At 43.2% G+C, this 24,570-nt stretch overlaps 1 protein-coding gene across 1 annotated transcript in view; it reads left to right on the top strand.

Moving 5' to 3' along the window:
• The window catches only part of cstpp1 (centriolar satellite-associated tubulin polyglutamylase complex regulator 1), a 129,329-nt gene that overhangs the window by 19,205 nt on the left and 85,554 nt on the right, over positions 1-24,570 (top strand). The window contains exon 2 of the mRNA XM_078415466.1: positions 8,607-8,709. Coding sequence (XP_078271592.1) covers positions 8,607-8,709 — 103 coding nt within the window. The remainder of the gene's footprint in view (positions 1-8,606; positions 8,710-24,570) is intronic.

Raw genomic sequence — 24,570 nt, 5'->3', positions numbered from 1 at the left:
CACAAAAACAGCCGGAATTCTAGCCTTTTTATTACTTTGCTTTTGTGCTTTTGTTTTCAGCATTGTTAGAAAAGGTTATCTTCAGACAGCTCACATTATGATTTTTGTAACTGATTTAAAAATGGTAACAGTCAAAAGTGGAGTAGATCCGTAACTGAGCACAGAACCCTTATTGACATACCCACGGCACGATATGGTACGGTGTGGTACCCACGGCACGATACGGTACGGTGTGGTACCCACGGTACGATACGATACGGTGTGGTACCCACTGCACGGTATGGTGTTGTACCCACGGCACGGCACGATACGGTACGGTGTGGTACCCACGGCACGATACGATACGGTGTGGTACCCACGGCACGATATGGGACGGTGTGGTACCCACGGCACGATATGTGACGGTGTGGTACCCACGGCACGATATGGGACGGTGTGGTACCCACGGCACGGTACGGTGTGGTACCCACGGCACGATATGGGACAGTGTGGTACCCATGGCACGGTACGGTGTGGTATCCACGGCACGTACGATATGGTACGGTGTGGTACCCACAGCATCGTACAGTGTGGTACCCACGGCACGATACAGTACGATGTAGTACCCAGGGCACGATACAGCACGATGTGGTACCCAGGGCACAGTACGGTGTGGTACCCACGGCACTATACGGAACGGTGTGGTACCCACGGCACGGTTCGGCGTGGTACCCACGGTAAGGTGTGGTAGCCACGGCATGATTCAATATGGTATGGTACCCATGGCACAGTACAGTGTGGTACCCACGGCACGATACAGTACGATGTAGTACCCAGGGCACAGTATGGTGTGGTACCCATGGCACTATACGGTACGGTGTGGTACCCACGGTACTATACGGTACGGTGTGGTACCCACGGTACGGTATGGTACCCACGGCATGATTCATTATGTATCATGACGTACAGGTATGTAGGTTAATTGACTGGGTAAAATGTAAAAAATTGTCCCTAGTGGGTGTAGGATAGTGTTAATGTGCGGGGATCGCTGGGTGGCGCGGACTTGGTGGGCCGAAAAGGCCTGTTTCCGCGCTGTATATATATGATATGATATGATATGATTATGGTATGGTACCCAGGGCACGGAACGGTGTGGTACCCACGGCACGGTACGGTGTGGTACCCATGGCATAATTCAGTACGGTATGGTGCCCACGGCATGGTACGGTGTGGTACCCACGACATGATTTAGTACGGTGTGGTACCCACAGCACGATACAGTACGGTGTGGTACCCACGGCATGACACGGCGAGGCGCCTTTTTGGAATTGAATACATTTGGAGCTTTTCAAATGTTACTGTAACCCCAATTATCAGGCAATATAATTTAAATGTTTTATAATTTCTTATACAGGAAAAGAAAATATGGTAATTCTACATCTTAGAATTTGTTCCTTGTAGCCTTTTGCCTACTTTAAAGTGAATTATTAACGTCTTCAGTTTAGTTGGAGGTGAAATGTTATCTCATCTGTCACAGGTGATTGATGTTGTAAGCTAAGATGGTAAACTGGGTTTTGCATTAATGTACAAGTCTCTCCTTTCTCCAACATGCAGGACCTGTATTTAAATCTAATCCATTTTCATGAGCAGGTTCTGTAACTTATGCAGTGGGTCTTAATTATATTTAATTGCTTATGTGCAGTAGAAAAATACAATCCATTGAGCTCCATATCAGGAATCCTAGGCAGGGATTGTGTATGGTTGTCTTTTATGTTAAATTTATGTTATATATTTAGACATCATATATGTCTCTTGTATTGAAGAAAATAAACCTTAGTCTCTATGGTATTGTGGATATTCCCTTACAATGGTGACCCCTGTATGATTGTAATCTGTGAATCAAACCGAGCATAAACAGCAAAACCATCAATGTGAAACATTGAATTCCTGTTTCCTTTTAAATAAAGGAAATTGATTCCAACTTGGATCTTTCAAACATGACAATATAATTTCCTCCCTGTGTAAGTGCTTTATCAGGACTACACGGAGATGATTATTGCTGTAAACAATGGGTGGTGCACATGAACAGGTTTTAATGAGACTGTTTTAATGCTGAAGGGTGCACCTTGTTGTTCTGTTGTCAAGATGTTGGGTCTGATGCACAGTGGAAACATAAGGACAGCTGCAGAAGGAGTTCTAATGGGCAGGAAGGAAATCTACACCAGTGATTATTTATGAACATTAAGGCCTCTCCACATTGTCGCTCTAAGGGAGAAACATGATAAGCTTCGTGTAGGTTGAATCCTGTTACTCTACACTGAGCTTTCAAGATGTGATGCACTCGAATAGCAATTTGCTCAGAGTTCATTCAGAGATTTCAAAGATGATGATTAAAGTTTGAGCTATTTCAAAGAAACCTTTTTTGACAATGTAGCGACTGCGATTAATTATTTAATCCGGGTCCTCGTGTGTGTCATATCCTGAGCATAGATAGACACAAAAAGCTGGAGTAACTCAGGAGCATATGTTGTTAGCTATGCTGTGATTGTCAGTTACCTTTGCTCTTTTCAATAGTTTCTTTTTCTAATTGGATATTTTCTATTGTTGTGCAATATGCTTCACTGATAACAAAAGCTTCCTCTTCAGTTTCAATCATGTTCTATTTGAAACAAAGACTCCGTAACCACAATTTGGCTTCACTGGGGCAGCGCAGCAGTGGAGTTGCTGCCTTATTGCACCAGAAACCTGGGTCTCATCCTGACTACGAGTGCCGTCAGTACGGAGTTTGTACATTCTCCCTGCGACCGTCTGGGTTTTCTCCAAAAGATGTACAGGTTTATAGGTTAATTGGCTTTTGTAAATTGACCCCAGTATAGGATAGTGCTAGTGTATGGGGTAATCTATGATCAGCAAAGACTCGTTGGGCTGAAGGGCCTGTTTCCATGCTGTATCTCTAAAGTCTAAAATACATCATCTCAGACAAATCACTTTAGCTGTTCCAACTCCACCATATAGACTTGTGGTCATAATTCTAATATGGATGTTAAAATTTCAATTTAAAGAAGGAACATGTAAAAAAAATTAACCCATTAAGTTTAAATTTAACCCACAGCTTCTAACACAATGCATATTTGACATAGTTTTCCAACCACTTCATGGTCATGCCTCCATTGTGCATACAGAAAGAACAACTGTGCCGTGAAAATTAATGGACAGAAAATTGTTGTGAGCCTGTGCTGCAATTCCTGGCAGCCAAAGCTGTGCTCTTGGATTTCTAAGATTATGCACATGAGTAAGTCCACCTGCTTTGATTGTGAATGCGAAAATGATGGCATCAATTACATTTTTGGCTACTGGTTCCTTCCAGGCATGAGTTTTTTTTTTGTTTCCAGGCATTACACTAATTGCAATGTTCACACTTATTCATAGCACTCTTTTGAAAAGTCCTAGGATTTGTCTAATTCCAGCAAGGTGGAGACGAAGCAAAAGTTTAAAAAAAGAGATTTTCTGGAATGTGTCTGACTGCACATATGGTCAGATAAGCATCCAGTCAGCAGTGTAAATGAATAGCAAGGATTTTAGTTCCATAATACATGCCTTGGAATGTTTTTCACATTGAATGCATAATACTCCTGATCAGTATTAGGCACACTCAACATCTTACCTTGTTCTACATGCTTTTCCTGAACTAAATAAATGTTTTAAAAATGCACACCACACAATGGTAACAGAATACACTTCCGCCCTGCTGTAATAGTCAATTATAAACTAGCAATTTGCTTTTGGAGAATTTGGATGCTCTAATCTCTCTTTTTGTTTGTTAGGATGTTTTTGGTAGTTTTATTACCTTGCATTTTGCAGGACTGGTTTTCCTTTTGGAATATTAGTGGTGTTGGCGAGGCTACACTTTATTGTCCATTCCTTATTAAGAGTCAAAAGCGTTTTATTTTAATATGTCTCGAAGCAGAGCAATGAAATTCTTGCAGCTGCACAGCTGATATGGAAACGGCGGTACAGTGGCGCAGCGGTAGAGTTGCTGCTTTACAGCGCCAGAGACCTGAGTTCAATCCTGACTACAGGTGCTGTCCATAAGGACTTTGTACGTTCTCCCTGTGACTGCATGGGTTTTCTCCGGGTGCTCAGGTTTCCTTCTACACTCGAAAGACTACATGGTTGTAGGCTAATTGGCTTCTGTAAATTGGAGTTTGTTGAAATTTAGTTTAGAGATACAGCTTGGAAACAGGCCCTTCAGCCCACGGAGTCCGCACCAACCAATGATCACCCGTACACAGTTTCTCATCCTACACACTCGGGGCGATTTACAGAAGCCAATTAACCTCCAAACCTGCAGGTTTCCGACAAGGAAACACTAATGTACATATGGAAACTTGCCCCAGCGCCATAGTTGACCGTGTGTCTGTTCCAAGATTTATCAGCATGCTACCTATATGGTTGTCCCAAACAGAAAGAATAGCTTGATTTTTAAATCAAAATTCACAACGCAAAGTATATCAAGGCTGTAGGTGGGAGGGAGAGATGTTGAATAGGAGGTACAAAATAATCGCAGGAAGTGATTGAAATTCTGTGTGAAGAGGTAGTTTTGAGAGGTTTTTAAATGGGGGCTAGAAGCAGTAAATTGAATGGTTTTTAAATGATCACTCAGGATGAAGCATACCGGATGAAAATGTAGGTCACAATGCAGGAAAATGGGAACTCAACAAGAGTGTATGTATCGTGCTTGTGCTGATGTCGTTCATTTTACATTGAGAGGATGAGTGAAACCTCCTGTGCAATTGAGTTTGTGAACAGTGGGGCTGATTTTTAAACAAGTGGACAGATATTGGAAATCCTCAGAGTTCTAGTGGCTCATTTCAGGATAGAAACAAACATATTATTTCTGAATAAAAAGTACAGCATGTTAGAATGCATCCATTGATGGACCTGTGATTTATATTGTTATACTGGTATCAACTTTGTAAATATCTTCCATTTCAAGCTTTACATTCTGCACTATTATTTAACAAGAGGTCATTTTACTGCAATTGCAGTAAAAGTGAAGGAATTAATATTTCCCTTTTACCACTGTAAATTGTGCGTACAAGATAATGGTGCTGCAACATATTTAGTTAAGGTCCATCCACCTACTGATTGCCTCATGCTTCTGTGACGACCTCTCCAATATTTAATCACTACAGTGGCTATTTCTCTTTTAGCAAGTGAGTACAACTGTAACAGGGATGTAAAGCTAAATGATATTTCCGTGTACATCTGTTGGTATCTGCCACAACAGTGCACATGCTTCTGTTGATTTATGCTGTGTCTTTGAACTCCAGGTGGTTGAAGTTCATTAGATGGAAGAATGAATATGTTAATAATAAGGTATTACAACACCTTCTTGAACTTTAAAGAGTTAGGAAATTAATGCGGTGCTATAACTTAATTTAACTTTTTGCTATAATTCTGAATGGCTTCTTCCTGTATTGTAACCTATTATTTCCACAATTTGGTGCTTCTAACCACCTGCAATCTTGCCCTCCTGCTGATTCTGATTAGCCTGAAGTTGAATACCGTCCTTCCCTTCTCATGGGAATTTATACCTGTAAACTCTAAATCTGAAAGCTTTTGCCCTTTGAAGGTTGTTCATTGCTCATATACTGTACATATATTCCCGCCTTTCAGTTTCTCTTTTTGATCCTTTGGGATCAGATTCTTTTCAAATGAGTGATGTTAGCCCCACTCGAGTTCAGTATTTTTATACTTGATTGCAGCTTCTCCTTTCACTTTTCAGTCCAATTTCCAAACTATTAGATTGATTTCAATAACTGTTAGTTATTTTCCCTAATTGATCAAATTCCTTGATAACAACGACCTTGAATGCAAATATGAAGTAGATGGGAGGTTTTGAAATGTTAAAATCCTGATGAGGGTGGGTTTTGTGGAGGTTCCAAAGATAAAGCCTATACATGACATTGGAATGCCAACAGCTGTACTGCATGGATTTACAGGGATCAATCAGAGCAGAAGCTTCCTCCTTCCCAAGCTTTAATACATGAACTTATCAAGAGAGGGACTCATGGGCACCTGCCTGCTGAACTGCCAGGTCAGATATAGCACAGTCAAATGTCGGCAAAGTTATCTCCTGCTTCAGAACAGTATCACCCCTCTCTCCTTCAACCCCTCCCCCCCCCCCCCCCCCCCCCCCAGTACAGCATGTCTTTATTTCATTTGCCCACTATTCTTGGGCTTGTTTACATAGATACATAGACGATCGGTGCAGGAGTAGGCCATTCGGCCCTTCGAGCCAGCACATCCATTCAATGTGATCATGACTGATCATCCACAATCAGTACCCTGTTCCTGCCTTCTCCCCATACCCCTTGATTCTGCTAGCCCTAAGAGCTCTATCTAATTCTCTTTTGAATGCATCCAGTGAATTGGCCTCCACTACCTTCTGAGGCAGAGAATTCCACAAATTCACAACTCTCTGAGTGAAAAGTTTTTCCTCACCTCAGTTCTAAATGGCCTGCCCCTTATTCTTAAACTGTGGCCCCTGGTTCTGGACTCCCCCAACATCGGGAACATGTTTCCTGCATCTAGCGTGTCCAATCGCTTAATAATTTTATATGTTTCTATAAGATCCCCTCTCATCCTAAATTCCAGTGAATACAAGCCCAGTCGCTCATTCTTTCATCATATGACAGTCCCGCCATCCCGGGAATTAACCTCGTGAACGTACGCTGCACTCCCTCGTTACCAAGAATGTCCTTCCTCAAATTAAGAGACCAAAACTGCACACAATACTCCAGGTGTGGTCTCACCAGGGCCCTGTACAACTGCAGAAGGACCTCTTTGCTCCTATACTCAACTCCTCTCGTTATGAAGGCCAACATGCCATTCATTAGCTTTCTTCACTGCCTGTTGTACCTGCATGTTTACTTTCAGTGACTGATGTTAGCAGACACCAAGGTCTCGTTGTACTTCCCTTTTTCCTAACCTGACATCATTCGAATAATAATCTGCCTTCCCGTTCTTGCCTCCAAAGTGGATACCTCACATTATACTGCATCTGCCATGCATGTGCATACTCGCCCAACCTGTCCAAGTCACTCTGCAACCTCATAGCATCCTCTTCACATTTCACACTGCCACCCAGCTTTGTGTCATCTGCAAATTTGCTAATGTTACTTTTAATTCCTTCATGCAAATCATTAATATATATTGTAAATAGTTACTTTTAAAAATATTCTGTTTTGCATTGTAGTTCCACGGTCTAAACTTTGAATGGGACTACAATGCAAAACAGAATCCCAAGTAATTTGAATTTGAATTTTAATTTTAATTTAGAGTAGTTCTAAACTTTACTCCAGGAATGAAAAAAAACACTCTTTTACTCTGCCACTTTAATTATTACCAGAAATTTTGTCTTAATTTATACTGCGGACTAATTTTGAACATTTATTTAATTTTAGATGTGGATGGATGAATTAATATTTGTGCATGTTTTACATGAATCCAAGCCAATGAACAGTGAGCATGGCATGGGTTTCTCATCCATCTTTTTGCCTATGAGGATATAGGCGAGGAGTTTGTGGGTGGATGTGTGGCTGAGGAGCAGGGGACGTGGAGATTGTGTGAAGGGTTGGATGATCACAGTGGGTCTCTGGGGATTTTGGTGGGATGATGCGTGAGATAAGAAGAGAGAGATCATCTGAAGTTGCAAACTGTGTCGGACAAACTGCAGCAAGTTTGCCTGAGGGGCTGAAGGTGTGATTTAATTCAGCTCCTGGTGGCATGTGATGGAGTACAGCAAATGCAGATACCTGGATCTGGCTTTTCGTCAACTCCCAAGTTTCAGAAAACCCGAGGACTGGACTTTCAAAGTAAAAAGGTGCCTTTTCATACCTGGACAGATCGGGTTATTCTATCACCCTAAGCTTGCCATAATTAACCTGGAAGTAGGAGATGGCCTGGAGTTCGCTTTCACAGTTTCGGCAGCCAAACCCACTCATCTCGCCATGGGAGAGTTCAATTTGGAACTTTCAGCAAGTCGCAGCAAGTCTCACCATGTCACTGAGCTCAGACTGATGCAAACCTCCTGGGGTCTAGGCAATGTGTTCACCAACAAGCACCAGCATCAGATGATAGAATGTTGCTGTACTTATTTTAATGTATCCTTGTCAGCTGCATTTCTTTCATTGTAATCACATTACACAACGTTTGTCCCAAACACGATGCCAGGTTAAACTGATCCCATCTGCCTGTACATGATCCACATCCCTCTGTTCCCTGCACTTCCATGTGCCTATCTAAAAGCCTCTTAAGCACCATTATCGTGTCTGCCTCCACCACCACAAGCCCTTGTAATAGGTTCCAGGCCCCAACTACTCTGTGTGTGTGTGTGTGTGTGTGTGTGTGTGTGTGTGTATGTGTAAAAAACACAATTTGCCCCATACATCTCCGTTATACTTTCCGCCTGTCATCTGTGAGTTATGCCCTCTAGTGTTGGACATTTCCACCCTGGGAAAAGGATGTTTGGGTCATTTGAAAATTGTTTAGGACATTAAACTAAATGAAAGCATTGAATGTGAAGGCTAAGTTTGACGTGCTATTGATTTATTCATTTTCAGGCCAGAGTCATGTTCTCACTTACCTTGAGGATGCAGTGAGTCAACTATTGGAGTACAAGGAAGAGCACAGTAAAATGGGGATCACCAGATTCCTTGCTGAATAGTAAGTAAAAGATATCTTTAAGTATTGATGTATATTTAAATTGCAATTATTTACAACAAATCAGTATTAAAATGATTTTTTTTTTAATGAAGATTGTTTTCATTTAACAAAATAATTAAGGCCTTTTCTATTCCAGTTCATAGATTAGATAAATGTGAATTTCATATCTGCTTTGTTATAGTCTTTATAAAGAAACCTGTTAATATATATTTGCATCAAATAATTATAACGTGAAGATAAAAATTAATTGCTCATTCCATTATATTGTTGCATGGACTAAATGTTCTGCTCGCAAATTTTATTATCTACTCCAATAGTGTGAATGTCTTTGTAATTCTAAAGAGCCCTTTGTAGCACATTGATTTCCCATCAGTTTTAATCAAACCTATTTCAGTATGATTTCTGTATTTTCCCAAGGAGGTATTTCAAGATTCTTTTTGACTCATACATGCATATTGCCAGTTTATTTTATGGAAATGTTTTAAATATCTGCTAATGTAAATAACCGTCTGTAGCCATGTGGTCTGCAGTTCATAGAGGCTTCCACACAATATTTTTTTTTCCCTGTTCTTTGCCAATTTCCTCTTTTACTGAAAGCATTAACTCCTTGTAATTCTCAATTTCATGGACACCGTTGTCCCTTGTATCTCAGCCAAGGAACAATTTTAGATATGCGAGCCTTGTTGATGAGTTTCATTAGGCTGTTCACTTATGTGGACACCAAGAGGCGGCGCCTAACGGCAGCGGTTGAGTGTCGGTGTTGGGATGATTTTTATATATATTTTTTTGGTTGTGTATGTGTGGGAGGGGGTGGTGGTGTGTGGGGGGTGGGTGTGGGTGGGTGGGTGTGGGGAACTTTTCTCTTCCTCACGGCGCGGGGTGCGGCTCGGCTGCGGGGCCTAACATCCCCCGGTGCGGCTCGGCCGCTGGACTTTACATCCCGGTGCGGCTTGGCCGCTGGACTTACATCGCCCGGTGCAGCTCGGCTGCGGGGCTTAACACCGCCCGGTGCAGCTCGGCTGCAGGGGCTTAACACCGCCCGGTGCAACTCGGCTGCGGGACTTAACACCGCCCGGTGCGGCTCGGCTGCGGGACTTAACACCGCCCGGTGCGGCTCGGCTGCGGGACTTAACACCGCCCGGTGCAACTCGGCTGCGGGACTTAACACCGCCCGGTGCGGCTCGGCTGCGGGACTTTTCACCGCTGGTGCGGCTCGGCTGCGGGACTTTACATCGCTGGTGCGGCTCGGCTGCGGGGCTTAACACCGCCCGGTGCGGCTCGGCTGCGGGACTTTTCACCGCTGGTGCGGCTCGGCCGCGGGACTTTACATCGCTGGTGCGGCTCAGCTGCGGGACTTAGCTGCGCAAGGCTTGGTCGCGGGCCTTTCATCGCCCGGTTCGGCCGCGAGACGTTTCAGCGCCCGGTGCGGGGACTGTGCGGGTCGGTCGGGGACGAGCTGTCTGTCCGTGGGCGTGGGGAAGAGAGGGGAAGTTTTGTTGCCTCCATCACAGTGAGGGGGTGTTTGGAGTCACTGTGATGGACGTTTGTGTTGGGGTTATGTGTCTTGTGTTCTTTTTTTTCTATGACTGCTATGTAGTTTCGTTCGGTACTTCGGTACCGAACGACAAATAAAGCTCTGTTATACCTGTTATTATTGTCCCAGACTGCATCCCATTCACTCATCAATCCTGTCCTCACAGACTGATGGGAGTTCACAATGCAATGGCAACTGGACGATATATTTTAATGCAGAATGCAATCACGGTCACTTCACAGAACCATAAAATGTCTGAATGGAAGGAGATATCAATTTATTAACATGGGGATAAAGTACAAGGTTTCAAAGAAAGAAAGTTGGAGGGACCCGATGGAATGGTCGTCATTTCCAACTCTACCCGTTTGGAAACTGATCTTATCAATCGAGCTTTTGCCCAACGCTCTTCCTAAATACGCCACAGCATCTGAAGGTTCACTTCTTAACATTGTGATTAATTTAGATGAGGTAGAGCATTAAGATATAAATACATGTCACTGCCATTTTTTGGTTTTGCACTAAAATAATGAAAACAGCAAATTAAAAATACAAAACCTATACGTTGGGGAAAGACATCAAGTGGAATAATTGCATCTTGTTAGGATGGTAGCATTCACCCTGTTCAGATTAATGAAAATGTGGTCAGCTATCAGTACAATGCTTCTGCGTATTGAGATTATCACCGATTATCTCTGGTTATCCAGTGTATTCGGATGTGATTGTTGGCTACATTTATTTATAAACTATTTGGACAAGGAAATAAGAACATAGGCTGAGCAATAGAAAGTCTTTCAAGATTCCTTTGTTAACAAAAGTAATTGGATTAAGTAATTGTATTAATTAATTAATTGTAAAAATACTTTCAAGTAATTGAATTAAGTTATTTCATTCCCTATTTTAGCATTATTAGCCCTGTTGTCAATTAGCTGTTTTTCTCTTTTCTGATTGGAAATATGTCATTTGTGTGATATCCCAGGATTTGAGTTCACGGTTGCGATTGGCCCATTCATACATTACTGAGGGAGTGGTTCCTTGAACCTGTCAAACACATGACCATGAAATTCTGTTGACTCCTGCCAGACAGCATCCCATATTTGTTAAGTGATATGATTTTTATAAAAGAGTACATCTTGATTGTTATATTTTTTGAGTTGTAAGCTTGTTATGTTCAGTATACGGAGTTTTCATAACATACAACTCATATCAGGTATTGCTAATGGAAAACATAATCCATTTGGAATAGTTCAACCAGGAGTTGTGAACTCATCGTACCTGATAATTGCACACAAACCAGAATTGAAACGAGCAACTGCAACAAGACTGTAGAAATACTGAAAATCTTTTCTTGACTTTGTTTATTTTGCAACCATGAGAAAAGTTATCATATCCTTTCATTGAAGTATTTCGACAAATATATGAATGTGAATCTATATATATATTACTCTCATCTTGTATGTTTGTTTGTTTGTATATATATTTGCTTGCTGAAATACAGCCAAAACGGTGCACGATAGCGCAACAATTCTAGGCCCACCTTACTCACCATTGGCCTGCAGTGTGCAGTAGAATGTTTCGTTCAAATTGTTGTTATATATTAAAAATTATTCACATTTTAAACTTTAATAAATTGCTTTTCCACTTGCCATGCCCGTCAGCCGCGTTCGACGTCACAATGGGAACCCAACGGGTCCGCACCTGCGCAGTTGGGGCCCGTTGATCTAATACTTACGTGTTAATCTAGCATCACAATGGTAAGATGGCCGCCGGATCTGCGCATGCGCAGTTGGGGGAGGGTTGCCATTTTGAGATCGCCATTTGATTGGCTCTACCACCTCCCCCCTCACCTGGGGTGTGGCGTGTCTTAATTGGCTTCTGCCGCTTCCCCCCACGTGGGGTCGATTGATTGACTCCAACCTCCCACTCAACGCCTGATTGGTCGCTCTTCCGGGTCCCACGTGGGGGGAGCACCACTGCTCTATTTGGTCGCCGGCTCTTCCCGCTCAAAGCGGTTGTCCGCCGGGGCTTCTTTCCCCTCAAAGCAACGGCCATCACCGTTGAGCCGCCACTGCTGCTGCTGCTGAATGAGGTGACAGTTGCCATCGAGCTGCTGCTGCCTCAAGGAGGGTTGAGGGAGGATGGAGTGGGTGAGGGGGGGGGAGGAGGGGGGGATAAGGGCGGTTGAAGGGGGATGGAGTGGGTGAGGGGAGGAGGTGGGATAATGGGGTTGGGGGTGGGGATGGAGTAGGTGAGTGGGTGAGGAGGGGGAGGAGGGGGGATAAGGGAGGTTGAGGGGGGATGGAGTGGGTGAGTGGAGGGGGACGGGAAGGGGTGGGAGTAGCAGAGGGGAGGGTGCTAGACCAATGCAGGAGAGGTTTGGACCCAACGGGTCAATATCCGTTAGTCCTTTTTAAAACCTAGAATTTTGCATTCAAGCTGATTGCACAGAAAAAACTGTTCAATTTAAATAATTTAATTCAAATCTTCAAAATAAGACCATAATTGAATACACAATAGAAAAAATACAATGTTAATGTATAGTTCCTACTGTTCAATATATTAAAAACTGCTTAATGTCTGGTTAAAATGCAATGTAGTTGTAGTCTCTGTTTTAAAGTAGACTTGACAATTCTGATTTTCTAATATAATTGATAAAGAAGAAAATAGTTCTGGAAAAGGTATAGTATTTACTGAAGTTACTTGAAAGTGGGTGATATGTGCATAGGAGAAACATTATATAATTCTGGAGTTAAGCAGACATGGGTCCTAGTAAATATAATTTTTGAGCCCTTTTAGTTGCCCGTAGTTGTTGTGTGCCTATTTTATTGTGCCAAGTGACCTGTGTTAACTGGACGATTGGTTGGTGTTGCTCACAGCTCCAGGCACCTTGGTGGGATCTTGATTTTGAATGCTGTCTATGTAGAGTTTTTACATTTTTCTATTTGGGTTTATCTGTGTACTCTGTTTCCTCCCTTGTGTCAAGGGCTCGGAGGTTCGTTGGTTGGTTAATCGGCTACTGTACCATAGTGTAGGTGAATGGGAGAGAAAGGAATGTGAGGGACATGAGAAAGAGCGGGGACTGAAACGAACAGGATAGCTTGTCCAAAGAAGTGTGTCGGAAGGAACTGCAGATGCTCAAGAAGGGTCTCGACTCAAAACGTCACCTGTTCCTTTTCTCCAGAGATGCTGAATGACCCGCTGAGTTACTCCAGCTTTTTGTGTTTATCTTAGCTTTTTCAAAGAGCTGGTCCAGGCACAATGGTTAACATTTTGACTTGCATAATCATGCATTACATTTTGAGCAAAATGGCATTCCTTCCACCCCATTTTTATTTTGTCTTTTAATGCTCTGTTTTTGAGCAGATGCTGATTCTTGCTAATTTGTCCATTGGCACCAGCACACCTGTATTTATAACTTAAAGTAGTATGTGTAGGGAGGAACTGCAGATTCTGGTTTAAACCGAAGATAGACATAAAATGCTGGAGTAACTCAGTGGGACAGGCAGCAACTCTGGAGAGAAGGAATGGGTGATGTTGCGGGTCGAGACCCTTCTTCAGATCTTTTATTTGTAAATCCCTATGGAATAAATCTTGTTATAGATCTTAGCACATAATTTCTGATAACAATAAGACCGCAAGATTCCAAGAACATTTTGCCAACAGAATAATGTATCCTCAGAACAATGGAATAAGTTTGGAAACACCTGGAGCAGGCATTTGGAGGGATCCTGCGCGTTCTACCTTGATCTGAAAGATGCTGTTGTCCCTCAGTATGCGCTGCATTGCATTACGAAGAAACAAACATTCTATAACTGTCGTCAAAACTACAACAGGTCGATATGAAACCCAATTATGCCTCCCGAACAACTTATGAAATCTGTATTTGTTGTATGTGTGAGTTTGTACCTTTTAAATGATGTGTGAAGTGGCAAATTGAAAACCAATACTGTTTTTAGTAAGAGAAATTGTGAACATTAGGTCAGGTATTGGAAAAGCAACAGAGGTAAATGGAAATAAATAGATTTAAGGTTCCCATGAGAAGCAATGTGGTTTAAAAAAAATAGAAAATTCTACTGAACTAATTACTGAAACCTTGTGCAGTCTGAAATTTGTGTTGAACTGATTGCTATTTCTTTCATTTTAAGCATTTATTGGTTGATTTAGGTTGATTCAGGGTTACAGATTTGCTTTGTACAGTTGTGCAAGTTTGCTTAATTAAGGAAATTACTCTATTCAAAAAATGATACTTCTGGATTAAAACTCAGTGTGATGGGTTTACTTTTAACATTGTTAGTCTATTCATTCTGTAAGGAAGGTTTGTGCTGAAATGATTGGTTTATCTGCTAATGGCTTTAGCACAATATATTCTGCCACATTGATTCTTTGATTTCAGCCAAGCTGTCTAGAGATGAGGTGGATTACTCATGCTACAATTGCTGCCTTGTAACTGCATCCATTTAATCAATCATTGCTCGTGCCTTTCCTTCTATTTTCTTGCAAACAGTTGCCTTCATCAGACTTCTTGATACATGAAAAGGATGGTACACGGTAGACCTGTGGCTCCAACCAAGTTTGCCATGAGTTTAAGAAATCTTAAGCTGGAACTTGTGCTGGAGCACTTACTGCATCAATAAATGAGAACATTAGAAATGTTGTTGAATGAAAGGAGATAAAGCAATACAGAAACAGAGCTGCCACATGGATTACGAAAGCTACGTGAGTGGATAACCTGGGTTTAATTTGTATATAATTCTTATCCAAAGTTTATGCAGGTTCCAATAAATAGTCATTAACCCGAAATGTTAACTCTGATTCTCTGTCTACAGATGTTATCTAACCTATGGGGGGGGGGGCAGTTTGTTTTTCACTTACAAGAGTGGGAGCAGGGCGGAGTAAAATGTTAATTCTGTTGTTATCTAATTCTGCCACTACTACTTTGAGCTGTGCCAGTCATTTGTGTCATTTGATAAAGCGCCAATAGCTTCTATTCCGAGCAATGATTTTCTGGCAAGCCTTGCATAAACGGAGGACCGTGATTGCAAGATGTTCTAAACTATGGTTAAAGGAGAAAGAGGATGAAAGGGGGCAGGAGTAGATTAGCCAGAACAGGTAGAAATGAAGAGTCTCAGCACCCAACAACACCTGACAAATTTCTCTGTTTGATTTTATCCCATGCACCAAAATTACCCAAGCAGGATTTGTTGTACTTCGTGGTCCGGTACCTGTTGTACCTTTAGTGACTCTGGACGGACCACAAGTACACGTGTATAAAAGGTTACATTGCTGGAGCTCAACTCCAGGCTGTTTATTCCGTGGCCACCTGCATCCAGAGTGACCGCCTAATCACACCAATCACTTATATACACAGGCATACAAAGTAGTCCTTGGATACACAAAGTAGTCCCAGCAATATCACAACATCCCCCTTGTCTTATATATTACAACATCCCCCTTGTCTTATATAAAATTGTTTTCTTTACCATTCGAGGGCTAAAATATATTTAACAAACAAAACCAAAACACCATTGCTTTTTTTCGCCATCATGGTGGTCACTCCTCTGCGGAATTTCACTCATCGCCGGGTGGTCACTCATCTCCGGGTGGTCACTCACTCCGGGTGGTCACTCATCTCCGGGTGGTCACTCATCTCCGGGTGGTCACTCATCTCCGTGTGGTCACTCACTCCGTGTGGTCACTCCACAGATATATACATTTATACAAAAGCATCAAATATAATACATTAAGCTTTCATTACACAGATCACTACACAGGTCATTAAACACAAAATATTCATTTTGTTCCATATCTTCCCCTCAAGAAGACATGCTGTGTAGATTAAACGTAGTGTAGGCTCTAGATGCTCCACCACCATGATTTGCCTGCCACTGCTGGCCTCCCACTGCTGGGCTCCCACTGCTGGGCTCCCACTGCTGGGCTCCCACTGCTGGGTTGGCACTGCTGGGTTGGCACTGCTGGGCTCCCACTGCTGGGCTGGCACTGCTGGACTCCCACTGCTGGGTTGGCACTGCTGGGCTCTCACTGCTGGGCTCTCACTGCTGGGCTCTCACTGCTGGGCTCTCACTGCTGGGCTGGCACTGCTGGACTCCCACTGCTGGGTTGGCACTGCTGGGCTCCCACTGCTGGGTTGGCACTGCTGGGCTCCCACTGCTGGGCTGGCACTGCTGGGGTCCCACTGCTGGGCTCTCACTGCTGGGCTGGCACTGCTGGGCTCCCACTGCTGGGCTGGCACTGCTGTAATCGCGGTGCGCTGGCCCCGCCCACAAGTGCTCCCCGAGCAGCTGCCGTTCAACTTTTCGAACGCGCTGCCACTGGCGCTGGCCCCGCCCACAGGTGCTCCCCGGCTCCGCCCACAGGTGCTCCCGGCAGCTGCCGCTCAAATTCGAACGCGCTGCCGCTGCCTCGGGCCCAGGGCCGTCCCGACTCTACGGTCGACGCGCCTGGGTAAGTACGCAGTGCCTCGGTCTTACCGGCCGCTGCACCTCCGCGGGTGGTCGGTCCCTCCGGTCGCCAACCCCCTCCGGTCGCCGCACACCTCCGTGGGTGTCGGTCTCCTCCAGAGCTCTCCCGGTCGCCACACAACTCCATGGGTGTCAGCCCCCCCCCGGTCGCCGCACACCTCCGTGGGTGTCGGTCTCCTCCGGGGCTCTCCCGGTTGCCGCACACCTCCGTGGGTGTCGGTCTTCCCCGGTCACCGCACACCTCCGTGGGTGTCGGGTCTCCCGGTCTTTCCGGTCACCGCACACCTCCGTGGGTGTCGGGTCTCCCGGTCGCCGCACACCTCCGTGGGTGTCAGCCTCCCCCGGGGCTCTCCCGGTCGCCGCACACCTCCGTGGGTGTCAGCCTCCCCCGGGGCTCTCCCGGTCGCCGCACACCTCCATGGGTGTCGGTCTTCCCCGGTCACCGCACATCTCCGTGTGTGTCGGGTCTCCCGGTCTTCCCCTGTTGCCGCACACCTCCATGGGTGTCGGTCTTCCCCGGTCACCGCACATCTCCGTGTGTGTCGGGTCTCCCGGTCCTCCCCGGTCACCGCACACCTCCATGGGTGTCGGTCTTCCCCGGTCACCGCACATCTCCGTGTGTGTCGGGTCTCCCGGTCCTCCCCGGTCACCGCACGTTGTACTTCGTGGTCCGGTACCTGTTGTACCTTTGTTGTGACTCTGGAAGGACCACGAGTACACATGTTTAAGATGTTATCATGGTGGAGCTTAACTCCAGGCTGTTTATTCCAAGGCCACCTGGATCCAGAGTGACCGCCTAATCACACCAATCACTTATATACACAGGCATACAAAGTAGTCCTTGGATACACAAAGTAGTCCCAGCAATATCACAACAGGATTAACCTGTGTGTGTGTGTGTCATCTCCCGCATATGCATTCTATGTTGTTGAAGTTCAACAATTAGTGTTTAAATGAGAGCACGTAAAAAACATCCACACAAAACTTCTCCGTGTGAACTGAATATTCAAATTAAATTCCAAAATCTTCAGTAAGCTGTGGTGTTTTACCGGTGCTTATCAAATTTTTATCACTATTTATCAGGCTTGAGTTAACCGATCTTCCATCTTTTGTGGAAATTTGAAAATTTAGATTAAGTACACAAATACGTGCACTGGAAGTTTTAAACTTTGATTGCATCCTTGGAAATATGCATATGTTGTTTTTCAAGCAAGCAGCATTGAGTGTAAATGTCTATACGGAGAGAAACATGGTAAGGTAGGAATCAATGAATGTTGAGAATATTTTTCAACTCAATATAATTTGAACAGCAAATTATAATGATAAACTTTAATGCATTTGCATGCATAGATGTCACCTCAGTTTAATTTTAAATTTTGGCCCTAAAATGATGTCTGAAATATTGCCTTAAGCTAAAAAGCGATGGCCTCTGGTTTTCGACATTTCCAAGTTCTGACTGTCTACCCTATCTATGCCTCTCAAAATTTTATATACATCTATCAGGTCTGCCTTCAACATCCAACACTCCAGAGAAAACAATCCAAGTTTGTCCAACCTCTCCTTATATTTAATATCCTCTAATCCAGGAAGTATTCTGATAAACTCCCTCTTCATCCCCTCCAAATCCTCTATGTCCTTACTGTAATAGAGTGACAGAAACTGTAGACAACATTCCAAAAGTTGCAACATGGCTTCCTTAAAACTCAAAGCCCTGAACAGATGAGGGAAAGCATAGCACATGCCTTCTTTACCACTATATCTATTGTGTTGCGACCTTGAGGGATCTTTCGACTTAGACTTGTTGCATTTGGTGGCTCTGGGCCTGTACTCGCTGGAGTTTAGAAGGATTAGGGGGAACCTCATTGAAACTTACCAAATAGTGAAAGGCCTGGATAGAGTGGATTGAATGGTGTTGTTGGAACTTGTTTATTGCCAGCTCTGGTGGGTGTTTGGGATATCCTGCATGTAAGGACAGTGACGTAAATTGCCCTTAGTATGTAGGGGGTGGATGTGAAAGTGGAATAATATAGAACAAGTGTGAATGGGTGATCAATGGTCGGCGTGGATTCGGTGGGAAGAAGGGCTTGTTTCCATGCTGTATTAATTCAATCAATTTGGGAGATACATTGATGATCAATGGAATGGTACAAACTGCGTGGCTACGAACAAGGAGCTTGAAGTTGGATTAACCTGAGTTTATCTTTTTTGGGTGGGGTAAGGGGAGAGAGTGTGTGGGCATAAGCTGAATGGCCTCCTTTCTATGCAATACATTTTTGTTCATCCGCAATTGTCCTTGAAGTTGCTGGTGTAGTACTTTATTGAACGGACGCAGTTTTCCTGGTGAAGTAAATGTTTCATTCAGCTTCGAAGCTTGCTAGACCAGTTACTAGACCAGTTAAGAGTCAAACACCATCCTGTGAATCTGGAATTGCCTATAATGGAGTCTGCCTAAGTTTTCATGTTTCCTTCTCTGAAATACAAATAATTCCCTTAATACTTTCTTCGTGTGATATATTTTAGAACCTCTTATTATTTACGCTATATGAGATTAAACATATATTAACTTTACATAAGGATAGTATTTTTAATTTTAAAACATGTCTACCTCTCAGAGGAATGAAAAATATTGTGCCTTGGAGATTTTGGTTGGAAAGTTAGTGCAAGCACCTTGTGTTGGGCATATTCTAATGCTGGGAAAGAAGAGTTGGGGGCATTAACTTCCCTGCAATACAGAGAGATGCAAGCTCTGCACTGGCAAGGCTGTTGCAGAAGGAAGTTACCTACCCTGCAAGGTGTGCTAAATGAAGATTTGAACATGTATACTATTACAGTGGAATGGGAAACATAAACCACACTTAAGCCTCATATATTCAAACATTTTTTTTTTATTGTTGGATTATTTCTTAAATTCATGCCTGTCGGGTTATTTCTCCTCACTTGTGCTGGAAAAGGCAGCAAACAGTTTAACAATTTGAAAGCACTTTGATAGCAACGTCAGAATTTTCACATTAAACCTCTTTGGGAATTCCAAAGTTTCTGTCAGTTCTATAGAATAATGATGGCATATGCCATTTGTTTTGCCAGAATAGAAGCTATTTTGAATTGCTAAAACTAGAAACTTTCAGCTGATGATTTCTACCATCAGATTATACCGTATCATTTTTCAGAAAGTGTTGAATAAATGTAAGGTGATACACGACTGTAATCTCAGATGTTAAAATAAATATTTATAAAAAATAGTTGAGCCTGCCTGTACTTTTCTCAGCATCATGTGAACTGCCTAAGTTGATCAATGCCTGAGTATTGTGCTGATTTTCCATTTCTTCCTCTGTCTTCTACATCCAACAAATGGCATATACCTTCATTATGCCATAGTGGATTCTCATCTTCAAATGCTTCAATCACCTTCCCTCTTTTATTAGATTGGAAGTGACAATGTTGCATGTTGATTATGCGATGCTGAATTACATCCAGTTACTAGAAGTTTTCATCACAAGAGCAGTATGTGTAATGTTTATTTTAACGTAATAAACAATGCCATAGTGTCTGCAGTGATAAAATTATCTGTTTTGTAAGAAAATAACAGCAGATGCTGGTACAAATCGAAGGTATTTATTTCACAAAATGCTGGAGTAACTCAGCAGGTCAGGCAGCATCTCAGGAGAGAAGGAATGGGTGACGTTTCGGGTCGAGACCCTTCTTCAGACTATATGTTTTAATATCTGATTAAATATTTAATATCTAATATGATAAATTATCTGTTTTAATAATTTAGACAAGGGAAAATGGAAAACAGTCTCAAACGCTTTAAAAATATGGTAATTGTACAGACAGTATCCATTTCAGTGTAGACCTTACTTCATTTGCCTTCTGTTAATAAGAATCACATGCATGTTCTGCACATTACTGATTATATGCACACCATGCAGTTCATGTTGGCAGCACACGCTTCAGCTGTCACTTGCCAAAAAGCTGCATATCTTTGCAGTTTTGTCATGTACATCTCATGCCTTTGGCATAACTGACTGGGATTGCTTCTATCAACAAAGTGTAACTTTTTAAATCAATATGAAATGCACCCAAGACAATCTGCTTGTGCTATGAAGCAGTCTGAAATGCCAAGGTTACTTTAAAACAAATTAATTTTTAACACCGAGCACCATTTCAATATTGAATGTACACATTCTTTAATAATTCAAAAGACAAAGTGCTGGAGGAACTCAGCCTGTCAGGCAGCATCGGTAGAAGGAAATGGACAGGTGGTGTTTCTGGATTGCGATCCTTTTCCAACTGATGGTAGATAATTGGAAGAAAGGTGAGGGTGAGGAGAGGGGTAGGCCCTAGTTATAGGTAGATCCAGGTGGTGAGGGGTTGGCTGGCAGAAGGTCAGGTGGGGGAGGGAAGGGTGGAGATGGTAACTGAGGCTGGAGGTGGGGAAGAACATAGATGCAAACGGTGGAATCTGATAAAGAAGATGGGGAGTAAATTGTAGAACCAGGGGGGGGGGGAGGGGGGGGGAGGTAGAAGGGAACCAGAAGGGAACCAGGGGAAAGAATACTGGAGGCGTTAGGGTAGGTAGGAATGGGAGAGGAGTGGATGGACATGCAGGAACCGGGTGATGTGTGTGGGGAGTGGAAAGAAAGGTGTGCATGGGCAGCAGAGGGATGGGGGGGGGGGGGGGGGGTTAGGAGAGGTTTGGAGGGATATGGGTCAGGCACAGGTAAGCAGTACTACCTTGGTTCAGCAATTTGGTCCGCTTGGACGGGCCAAAGAGCATGTTTCCATGATGCATAGTTCGATGACTCAAAGCGAGAAATGTGGAAACAGTGAAATAAATGCAGAAAATGTTGCAATCACTGAGTGGTTCAGATAACATTGTGGAAAGAGAAACAGAGTTAAACAGGTCAAAGATCCTTTGTCAGTAGTGGGCTTCAGAGAGAACATATTACTTTACCTCCCTTCCAGAAAGCCAAATTTGAAGATAATGGGATTTTCATTTCCATTTTTCTTCTCGTCTTCGATGATAAACTAACTTGCTTAGTCCCTTAACATTTCAGCTGTCTGCCAATTTAGCCCTCTGGCAAAGCAGAGATTATTGGTATCCCTAAATCTCTGCTGCCACATCTTTTCTTTCACTCATCGTTATCTCTTCCCTTATTCACCTTAACGTTCCCTGACATGATTAATTATCTCATTACTATCCAGTCTCTAAAGCCTATTTGACACTTTAGTGCCCCGTTACATAACACATTTTTTAAACTTTCAATTGTGATTAAGTATCATATTCACCATGCACTATCATTGTTCATTGTCTGTGTTGTCCATTCAGCGTGTTAAATAACTGTTTATGGAATTATTTATGTTTCTTGCATTGCATGACAGAGCACAAATGGAATGTTTACGCTTCAACAACTGTTTTCCTTCATCTCCACATTGGAAAAAACCAGCATTCAATATCAAATGTTTGCTTGGCAGCAACACATTTCCCCAATGACCGGGAATCCTCAATTCATGGGGATCCACATTTCTGTGCTTTGAGCCGTGGCAGGTGCAGATGAGGTCATGATTTTGCTATATAATATTCTTTTTGCTGCAGTGCTTTATCTGCCAATACATTATTAGGGTTCGTGTAGGAAGGAACTGCAGATGCTGGTTTAAACCGAAGATAGACACAAAAAGCTGGAATAACTCAGCGGGACAAGCAGCATCTCTGGGAGAGAAGGAATGGGTGGCGTTTCGTGTCGAGAGAAGGATCTCAAATCCAAACATCACCCATTCCTTCTCTCCAGAGTTGCTGCCTGTCCTGCTGAGTTACTCCAGCTTTTTGTGTCTATCTTGCGTCATTAGGGTTATTGACGCCCTAATGATCACCATTATTTTGTTATGAAGCCATCTGCACACAAGTTCTGGATGTTAAATTTGTTTATAGACACAAAATGCTGGAATAACTCAGCGGGACAGCCAGTTACATTTGTTTATTTGTTCAATAGTGCTGTACCTCATAGTTGTAAACTATCTGACTTTCTTGCAGTCAAGGTTTGGATGAATCAACTCTGTGGATGAGCAGCAGAGTGAATCATAACGTGAATGTACGGACCACTCACACATTATGTCCTGCTCAATTCTTTGAATATTTTTTTCCCTAGTAACTGTAAAATCGGACAGTACACTAGCTTACGGAAGGGACCATTCAGAAGCCTGATAAGAGAGGGGAAGAAGCTGTTCTTGAGTCTGGTGGTGCGCGCTTTCAAGCTTCTGTACCTTCTGGCAGATGGAATGACTGGGGTAGGAAATGTCCTTGATGTTGTTGCTGCTTTCCTGAGGCAGCCTAAAGTACAGATCAAATCAATGGTCAACTACATATTTGTGGATGGTGTTAGAGCTGAATTTGACTGCACAGTTGTGAGTGTACTGTGCTCTCCATAATGTTTGGGACAAAGACCCATCCTTTATTTATTTGCCTCTGTACTCCACAATTTGAGATTTGTAATAGAAAAATCACATGTGGTTAAAGTGCAAATTGTCAGATTTTATTAAAGGGTATTTTTATACATTTTGGTTTCTTTTAGTTTTATTCCATCCCTAACTTCCCTTGTTAGCCACGGTTGCCTCTTAATCCCCTTAGAATCTTTCCTCTTCTTTGGAATAAATGATCCTGTATCTTCTGGATTATGCCCAGAAATTCCTGCCATTGCTGTTCCACCGTCATTCCTGCTAGGATCCTTTTCCAGTCGGCCTTGGCCAGCTCCTCTCTCATGCATTCATAGTCCCTTTTGTTCAACTGTAACACTGACACTTCTGATTTAACCTTCTCCCTCTCAAATTGCAAATTTGCATGATACTAATCATATCATGGTCACTACCTCCAAGCGGTTCCTTTACCTTGGGTTCCCTTATTAAATCTTGTTCATTGGACAACACTAAATCCAGAATTGCCTTCTGTCTGGTAGGCTCCATTACAAGCTGTTCTAAGAATCCATCTCGGAGGCACTCCCTTTCCTGGGGTCCAGAACCAACCTGATTTTCCCAGTCTACTTGCATACTGAAATCCCCCATAACCACAGTGGCATTACCTTTGTTACATGCCAGTTTTAACTCCTGCTGCAACTTACACCCTATACCCGGGCTACTATTTGGGGGCCTGTAGATAACTGCCATTAGAGTCTTCTTGCCTTTACAATTCCTCAGTTCTATCCACAGTGACTCTACATTGTCAGTCCATATATCACCCCTCGCGAGGGACTGAATTTCATCCCTCACCAACAGAGCTACCCCACCTGCTCATGCCCACCTGCCTGTCCTTTCTATACGACGTATAACCCTGAATATTCAGTTCCCAGACCCGATCCTCCTGCAGCCACGTCTCTGTAATCTCCACAATGTCATATCTCCCAATCTCTAACTGAGCCTCAAGCTCATCCACTTTACTTCTTATACTTCGTGCATTCAGATATAATACTTTTAATCCATTACTCACCTCACCATTCACATCGATTCCTATTACACTTAGCCATACTCTCCTATCCCTTCGTGAGCTTTGTGTCCTGTTAATTCTGGGATCTTTCTTAACTTTTCCAGTACTCTCATTCACTTTAACTACATCCTTGTCTATCCCATTTGTCACCCACCCCCCACTATTTAGTTTAAACCCACCCCTGTATCCTGCCTGCCAGAATGCTGGTCCCCCGCCTGTTGAGGTGCAACCCCATCCCTTTTGTACAATTTACCCTTATCCCAAAACAGATCCCAGTGGTCTAAGAATCTAAATCCTGCCCCCCTGCACCAGCTCCTCAGCCACATATTCAGATCCCCTATCTCCCTGTTCCAGCCCTCACCAGCACGAGGAACTGG

The sequence above is a fragment of the Rhinoraja longicauda genome, chromosome 18 (genome assembly GCF_053455715.1).
Source record: "Rhinoraja longicauda isolate Sanriku21f chromosome 18, sRhiLon1.1, whole genome shotgun sequence".
In the NCBI taxonomy this organism is placed as follows: domain Eukaryota; kingdom Metazoa; phylum Chordata; class Chondrichthyes; order Rajiformes; family Arhynchobatidae; genus Rhinoraja; species Rhinoraja longicauda.
The sequence above is the reverse complement of the archived record's forward strand: the minus strand, read 5'-3'. Positions and strand labels throughout refer to the sequence as shown.